At 42.8% G+C, this 8,946-nt stretch overlaps 1 protein-coding gene across 9 annotated transcripts in view; it reads right to left on the minus strand.

Moving 5' to 3' along the window:
• The window catches only part of cnksr2a (connector enhancer of kinase suppressor of Ras 2a), a 560,907-nt gene extending 552,655 nt beyond the window's left edge, over nucleotides 1-8,252 (minus strand). For all 9 annotated transcript variants that reach the window (XM_073045761.1, XM_073045760.1, XM_073045758.1 and 6 more), the window contains exon 1: nucleotides 8,146-8,252. In XM_073045761.1, the coding sequence (XP_072901862.1) occupies nucleotides 8,146-8,209 (64 nt within the window). In that variant the 5' untranslated portion in view covers nucleotides 8,210-8,252. The remainder of the gene's footprint in view (nucleotides 1-8,145) is intronic.
• Nucleotides 8,253-8,946: the final 694 nt, after the last annotated feature.

Raw genomic sequence — 8,946 nt, forward strand, 5'->3', positions numbered from 1 at the left:
GTCTACCCTGCTTGTTATTTATTCAAGGAACTCCAACAGGCAAAATTTTCCCTTGAGGAAACCATGGTGACTATGGCCTATTTTATCATGTGCCTCCAAGTACCCTGAAACCACATCATTATCAATCATCTCCAACATCTTCTCAACCACTGAAATCAAGGTAACTGGCTTATAATTTCCATTCGTCTGCCTCTCTCTCTTCTTGGTTGAGTGTCATCTGCAATTTTCCAGACTTCCAGAACCATTCCAGAATCCAGTGATTTTTGAAAGATTATTACTCATGCCTCCACTATATCTTCAGCCACCTCTTTCTGAATCCTGGGGTGTTCTGGCTCAGGTGACCTTTCAGTCTTCCCAAGAACCTTCTCTCTGGCAATGGTAATTTCATACACCTCTGACCCCTGACTCTCTCAAATTTCCACCACACTGCTCATGTCTTCCACATTGAAGGTTGATGTAAAATACCTAATCAGTTCATCCGTCATTTCTTTATCCCCCATTACTACCTCTTCAGCATCGTTCACCACAGTCCAAAATCCACTCTTGCCTCTCTATTACACTTTATGTATCTGAAGAAACTTCAGGTAACCTCTTTAATATTATTGGCTAGGTTACTTTCATATTCCATCTTTAGCTTCTTAATGATTTTTTTTTAGTTGCATTCTGTTGTTTTTTAAAAGCTTCCCAATCCTGTAACAACACTCTTAAGTTTTGCTCCATTATAAAAATGATAAAGGAGTTGAATGACTTCAGACCTGTTGCCTTGACGTCGCACGTGATGAAGACCATGGAGCGGCTGATAATACAGAATCTGAGGCCACAAACCAGGCACGCCCAGGATCCTCTTCAGTTTGCGTATAAGGAGAGGGTGGGAGTGGAGGATGCTATCACGTATTTGCTGCACAAATCACTCTCTCACCTAGATGGGGTCAGTTGTGCTGTGAGGATTACATTCCTTGACTTCTCTAGTGCCTTTAACACCATCCAGCCCAAGATCTTAAGGCACAAACTAACGGAGATGGGAGTAGACTCTCACATGGTGGATTGGATAGTGGACTACTTGACAGATAGACCTCAGTATGTGCGGTTGGGAGACTGTAGGTCTGACACGGTGGTCAGCAGCACAGGAGCGCCGCAGGGAACCGTACTCTCTCTGGTCCTGTTCACCCTGTACACATCAGACTTCCAATATAACTCGGAGTCCTGCCATGTGCAGAAGTTCGCTGATGACACGGCCATAGTGGGGTGTGTCAGGAATGGACAGGAGGAGGAGTATAGGAAACTAATACAGGACTTTGTGATATGGTGCAACTCAAACTACCTGCGTCAATATCACCAAGACCAAGGAGATGGTGGTGGACTTTAGGAGATCTAGGCCTCATATGGAGCCAGTGATCATTAATGGAGAATGTGTGGAGCAGGTTAAGACCTACAAGTATCTGGGAGTACAGTTAGACGAGAAGCTAGACTGGATTGCCAACACAGATGCCTTGTGCAGGAAGGCACAGAGTCGACTGTACTTCCTTAGAAGGTTGGCGTCATTCAATGTCTGTAGTGAGATGCTGAAGATGTTCTATAGGTCAGTTGTGGAGAGCGCCCTCTTCTTTGTGGTGGCGTGTTGGGGAGGAAGCATTAAGAAGAGGGACGCCTCACGTCTTAATAAGCTGGTAAGGAAGGCGGGCTCTGTCGTGGGCAAAGTGCTGGAGAGTTTAACATCGGTAGCTGAGCGAAGGGCGCTGAGTAGGCTACGGTCAATTATGGAAAACTCTGAACATCCTCTACATAGCACCATCCAGAGACAGAGAAGCAGTTTCAGCGACAGGTTACTATCGATGCAATGCTCCTCAGACAGGATGAAGAGGTCAAAACTCCCCAATGCCATTAGGCTTTACAATTCAACCGCCAGGACTTAAGAACTTTTTAAAAGATATTATTAATGCTTTTTGAGATAGTGATTTAGATGCATATCATATTTTTTACTGAGTTAAGTATTGTATGTAATTAGTTTTGCTACAACAAGTGTATGGGACATTGGAAAAAAAAAGTTGAATTTCCCCATGGGGATGAATAAAGTATCTATCTATCTATCATTATACGCCTTCTCTTTGGCTTTTATGTTGGCTTTGACTTCTCTTGTTAGCCATGGTTGTGTCATCTTGCTTTAGAATACTTCTTCCTCTTTGTGATTTATATAACCTGCACCTGAATTGCTTCCAGAAACTGCAGCCATTGCTGCTCTGCCGTCATCCTTGCCAGTGTTATACACTGGAATTTAGAAGGATGAGAGGGGATCTGATTGAAACATATAAGATTATTAAGGGATTGGACATGCTAGAGGCATGAAACATGTTCCTGATGTTGGGGGAGTCCAGAACCAGAGGACATAGTTTTAGAATAAGGGGTAGACCATTTAGAACGGAGCTGAGGAAAAACTTTCTCACCCAGAGAGTTCTGGATCTGTTGAATGCTCTGCCTCAGAAGGCAGTGGAGGCCAATTCTCTGGATGGTTTCAAGAAAGAGTTAGATAGAGCTCGTAAAGATAGCAGAGTCAAGGGATATGGGGAGAAGGCAGGGACTGGGTACTGATTGTGGATGATCAGCCATGACCATAGTGAATGGTGCTGCCGGCTCAAAGGGCCAAATAGCCTACTCCTGCACCTATTGTCTATTGTTCCTTTTGAATCAATTTTGGCCAGCTCCTCTCTCATGCCTCTATAATTCCCATTACTCTACTGTAATACTGATACATTGGACTTGCTTCTCCTTCACAAATTGCAGTGTGAATTCTATCACATTATGGTCACTTGCTCCTCAGGTTTCTTCTACCTTAAGCTCTCTGATCAATTCCAGTTCATTGCAACAGAATAGCTTTTCCCCTAGTGGGCTCAACCACAGGCTATTATACAAAGCCATCTCACAGGCATTCTAGAAAACCCTCTCCTGGGATCCAGTACCAACCTGATTTTCCCCAATCTACCTGCATCTTGAAATGCCCCATGACTATTGTAACATTGCCCTTTTGGCATGCATTTTCTATTTCCTGTAGTTCGTCTCTTAGGAATAATATATCAAGTGGAGTTGAAATATGTCAATGGGTTGAACCAAATCAATGTACAATTGAAGACTTTCAGTTCCAAACTTAATTACATACCAAGTAATTGTAGTAAGTTTACTCAACTGAAAATGTAGGCAAAATCTTGCAATAATATTTTGGTATGTAATAAAGATGTTATTCAACACAAACTATAACAATCATGCAAACTTCAATATGACTTTTGAGTTAAAATAATGCATAGCTAAAATAACAATTCAAAATAAATCTATTAAACTATATTCTAGTATATCCTAAGTAATCTGTTAGAACCTCTACCTTGAGAGGACCTGGGAATGATGACTTGGATTGGATAACAAGGCTCCTTTTTAAAATTGATAAACACAGGCGATCCTGTAGATGTGGGAAATCCAGAGCAACACACACAAAATGCTGGAGGAACTCAGCAGGTTCCATAGATGCCAAGTTCCTCCAGTATTTTGTGTGCAGTATTTCTCATCTCCTCCTAAAGTTCAGTTTTATGGAACATTACCCCAAATCAAATTATTTGCATCCAAAACACTGCAGATGCAGTAAGCTTAAAATAAGACATAAAATGCTTCAGATCTCCAGCAGGTCAGGCAGCATCTCTCCTCAGGCACTGTCTAACCTGCTGAGTATTTCCACCTGTTTTTTTTTTTGCTTTACTTTAAAGCTTTGAAATGTCTTTAGACATCTTAAAAAACAAATTTCAAATCCATTGCACATTCCATGTAAATTGCAATTATTTGTTAACAGTAAATCCTTCATGACCTGCTTAATTTTTTTAACAAAATGAAAACCAGAACATCTGGCAACAATCTGCAGTATTTCACTAAAACTTACAAGTGAGTTCATAAAACGGACTGAAAATGCAGAAGCAAACAATACTGTGAGAATATAAATGTGTGAACTCAGTTCTTAAACTGCAAAGTAATGATATCCCACACTTCCTATTACTTAGTAAGATGCACACATTGAACCTTGATGTCAGCTGTAATGATTAGAAAACTGCAAAGGGTTTCCAGTTCTTTATTCTAATAATTCGCTTCTAAAAGCTCCAATCTAGACTACTCAGTATCACAATCTGCTGTTCCAATCCTTTTCTATTGCCCATTTGAGCTGTAAAAAAATTACAAAGATATCTCACATCCTCCAGGCCTCTGTTGGCATTGTAGCAAGCACACAATTTTACCCCCACAATTATTCCACATCACTCCACAAAACAAGTTGAACTCGGCATAGCTCAGTGATAAATGGGAGGCCATCTCCCAATTTCCAACAAAACTCAATAGTTCAATGACTTGCACTCATGGGATTCAACACATCTAATGTTATTGATTCAAGATATCCAAGAACAGAAAACGCATACATTTTCAATATTAATAATTTTTCTTTGAACAAAGTCAGCAAGGATGCAAACATAAAATCAGCAATCCAAATACATCTATTGAAACTCATATGGAGACACACGAGATTGCAGAAGCAGAAATATGGAGCACAAAATCAAGCTGTTGGAGGAACTGACAGGTCAGGCAGCTCCTGTAGAGGGGATTAAACAGAAAATAATGCAGGTCGAGTCTCTTCACCTGGATTGACACAAAATGCCTCCACAGATGCTGCCTGACCCGTTGAATTCTTCTAGCATTTTATCAATTCTTTTGCTATTAGAACCCAAATATTGTCTGAAAGTTACTTAAATCAATGGAATTTATTGTGTATTAAGCTTCATGTAATGAGTAATTATTGGTTCAGTGCCCAAAAATATTCATAACTAAATTATTCTTTTGTTGAGAAAAAAAAATACTTGTCACTGGTTCCACTCCAACAAATTGCTTAATAACAAAACCACTTGCATCTCTAATTTTAACATCAGTTCTCAGCTAAAGATTGCATTTTATTTCCTGGAAATCAGATGAAATGTTAAGTCTTCAATTATCTTCCAAGACACAAAATATAGTGGAGAAATCCTGTCATTTAGGATAGTTTCTTCAATCATAATGAGGTGAGACAAATGAGTTGTTATTAGGCACAGATGTTAGGGAGTATGACATCAAGGTTATGTGGCTAGTTAAATTATGGATCGCTGATAAATTAATTGGTGGAATAAGCTGGAAGATATGAACCCTAATCCTGCTTTTTTGAGTGACTGAAACAATACCCTTACTCCAATGCATTTTTAGAACATCAACAGGATTTTCTGGTTGTGTAAAACTGCACGAGGTCCTCCCAATGTACAAATGCTAAACTCTCATATGGACTGTATTTACTGACAAGCATTTGGGAGACTAGCAGGTTGGATTTGCCAGTTGCCACAGAGCTACAGGCACCTTCACAGGGACGGAACCTGGTTGTCACCTGGATGACCTGAACTACACTCATTCCAGCAGTGGCACAGAAAGCAATCCCGCTGCAACAAGGAAATTAGATGTTCAGCTTTCTACAAATTTTCCCTCGGTCATCTCTGTAACTACCAGTGGCTGATAGCTCCAGTGACCCTTGTTTCACTTCTGACCTCTGCTGCTCTCTATGTGGAATTAGCATACTCCCTTGGGTGCTCCAGTTTCTATCTACACCGCGCTCTAAATGACAAGTGTGGGTGGACAGTAGGGGAATCAAGGTGGGAGGAGAGAGAAATGGGTTGTGGAGTGGGGGGGGGGGGGGTGTTGATGACGTTGCTCTGAGAGCCAGGATGAAGTAGGTAGGCTGAACAACTACCTGATTTGGCACATGAAACTATGTTCCGAGATGGTTTAAACAGAAAGAGACCTCATGTGGCGGATTTACTTCTCAGTCAAATATTCACTCAAGACAATTGAATATTTTATCAAAATTGGTCTTGATTCTGCTTTAAAAGAATGTGACTTTATTTTTAATGCAATGAATATATTAGGGAAAATTCAGCATTTGGATTTGAAGCCTTTAACAGAAAATGTTGTAAACACAAAGTAAGCATATTAGAATGTAAAGAAAGCTGACAGGCAAAATGCTCAACTCTAACCCTCCATTAGAAATTCTCGAAATATCCAGCAGCCGCTCCTCCTGACAGCTGAGAACCAAATTATTTGTATTTCAATAATTTGCATAATTGGTCAAGGTAAAATGTAACCAAATGCCCTCTGTTGGAAGAAATACTGTACCCCTAAAACTAGTCCACTGAAGATGCTGCATGATTTAAGCACAATGAATAGATCCCCTGGTGAGGTTCATGTGCTCTGGCTACAGACTCTTAATCTGAAGTTTTACAAATAAGAACCCAGGTTGAAACTAACCCGCATCTTCTGGCAATCCCCACACACCCCCAACAAGCCCATTACAAGGTATTCCTCTGCCGACTAGTTTGTTGATTTGTTTAGTCCAGTCTTTTGCTTCAGAAGAAAAAACTGCACGGGGATGAAACAATCTCACTGTACACATAAAGCCCTAAAGTAAAACTTCAATACTTGGCAGAGATTGTGGGAAAATCAACAAAATGCGAGTGATAGGAATAAAGTTGCAGAATTATAACTTACACCTGGATCACAAACTTGAAATTATTCTATGCTATGCCTGTAAATTTGTCAGGAAATTGTGGACAGATTATTTGCCGTGACTTTCCATTCGCATGCAAATTTCCCGTTTAAATGTATCCTTGTACACCCCGTTTTGCTGCGAGAATAAATGATTTAAATAGGATCAAAATGTATTCAGTTTTAAATGCCAGAGAGCAGCTAGCTTAACAATTTGTACAATACCGATTGCACGATCAAATTAAATTAATAATCACTTAATACTTCATCATTACATTCACCGCTCGGTTTATTTTGATTTATACTCTGTCGGGATTCAGTGCTTGTCAGTCTGCTGAGTGTCTTGAGGTGACATGGAGTTAGGTGAGAGGGAGATTCGTTCCGGCCACAGAGGCACGGACCTGCATCCGCTGGGTGCGATGGCCTGTGCCTCTGCTGTAAAATCCGAAGTACTGTAATTCAATCCAGCGTGAAGCAGGTGGGCCAGAATGCACAGCTGCCATCTGCTCAGCATGCCCATCTGCGAAATGTCAGTCTACGCAGGTAGCAGCAGGACTTCTCCATTTGCGTTTAAATGTCTAGATTTACTGGTAAACATAAAACTGACACACCATCCCTCCTTCCAACCAGTTAACCAGGACTCACTAAACACCTCTGAGAGTCTCCCAATGCTGTTTACAGTCTCCGATTCAGAGCAGGAGGGTCACTGCGGATATAACTCAATCGCATTTTGATTTTGATGTGGATAAATTAAACTATTGTCACTACAGGCGGGAGTTCCACAAACTAAGCCAAAGTGGTGACGTTTCTCCACCAACATCCCCCACCCACCCACCTCCGCCCACTCACGAAACACTTCTCTCGTAGGAGTAGCTACATTGCAACGCCAGCGTACACGCGTGTAAATGTAACTCAATTTTCCCTGGCATCTTCTGTCAACAACGACCCACAAGGGAAACAACGCTTTCATATTCCTTAACGTGGCATTTCTGTGCAAATTCGCGTGGAGAAACGGCGTATTTGATAAGTAAAAGTTGATACACGTTCCATGAGAAAGTGTGAGCTGAGTTTTCTAAGCCTGATGCCGACGATGGATACAGTATTTTGGGGGGAAATCTGAGTGTTTATCGAGAGAGCTTTTCTCTCCTTCATACACTTATCGAGTATGTGAAACCACGTTTCTATGGTTATCACACAAGCAGGCAGCTCCACGGAGCGATAAAAATAAACGATCATGCAGACGCAATTAGAATCTTCGATTATATTTTTTAAAAACAGGTAACAGCAACTAGCAAGTGTTATATCCCAAGCTAAAACGTGGCTCCAGAGTCCTGCCAGCAAATATTCACTGTCCGCTCCTGGAGGTTTTGCTAAACAATCAATGCTCACTTATAACTTCCGAATAATAAATCTACAAATGACCTGAAATGGAAGAGTATATACCTAGTTCTGTTCTAGCGGGTTGAAAAGGGGTTTGTGAGACGCAACAACGCAGTTCCGAACTCACTCCCTGCCCGAGCAAGCAGCCAATTGGTCACCCCAGACAACTTGTTACGCGCAGTTTACCTTTCATCCAGTCCACCACTTGGCTCGGGGTCCATTTACTAACGGGTTCCATGATGAGAGCCATGAAGAACTTTCGTCCCCCGGAGAGACAGACAGATACAATACAAATGGCACGCGGGACTGGTCTCGGACGTAGCCCGGAGCGATCTGTCACTTGCCCTCCGTCCCCGTGCCGGTGGAATCCTCTCTCCCTGAGGCTGTCAGCCGCCGCTTCTCCCCGCAAAGCGCTTCTCTCCTTCCTCTCCCTCTTCGTCCGTTCTCAGACTTGTAAGTTTGCCTGTTGCGAATAATTATCACCAGCAAAATAGTCCTTGCAGGTTCTTGTAAGGGGGGAAGAATATTTTGCATTTAATTGTCAGAGAATGAAAGTGCTTTTCAGGCTGGGTAGGAGGGGTGGGGTGGGGGGAGTGGTAAGGAGGTGGGTCGAGGTCTGTGTGAACTGTGCTAAGTGCAGTGTGCAGGAATGCAGCGTCTTGTCCGGCTCTTTCTGCCTGTCGGTCGTCTGCTGCGCTGTCTCTCTCTCTGTCTGTCACGGAAGCCCCAAGCTCCTTGCTCCACCGTGTGACCGGCTGAGCGTGCTGACGGCGCTCGCTCTCCGCTGGCCCGCGCGCGCACGTGCGCCCCTCCACTTTCCCCGCGCGCGCGCACGTGCGCCCCTCCACTTTCCCCGCGCGCGCGCACGTGCGCCCCTCCACTTTTCCTGCGCGCGCACGTGCGCCCCCTCCACTTTCCCTGCGCGCGCGCCCGTGCGCCCCTCCACTTTCCCCGCGCGCGCGCACGTGCGCCCCTCCACTTTTCCTG

The sequence above is a fragment of the Hemitrygon akajei genome, chromosome 5 (assembly GCF_048418815.1).
Source record: "Hemitrygon akajei chromosome 5, sHemAka1.3, whole genome shotgun sequence".
NCBI classification, from domain to species: domain Eukaryota; kingdom Metazoa; phylum Chordata; class Chondrichthyes; order Myliobatiformes; family Dasyatidae; genus Hemitrygon; species Hemitrygon akajei.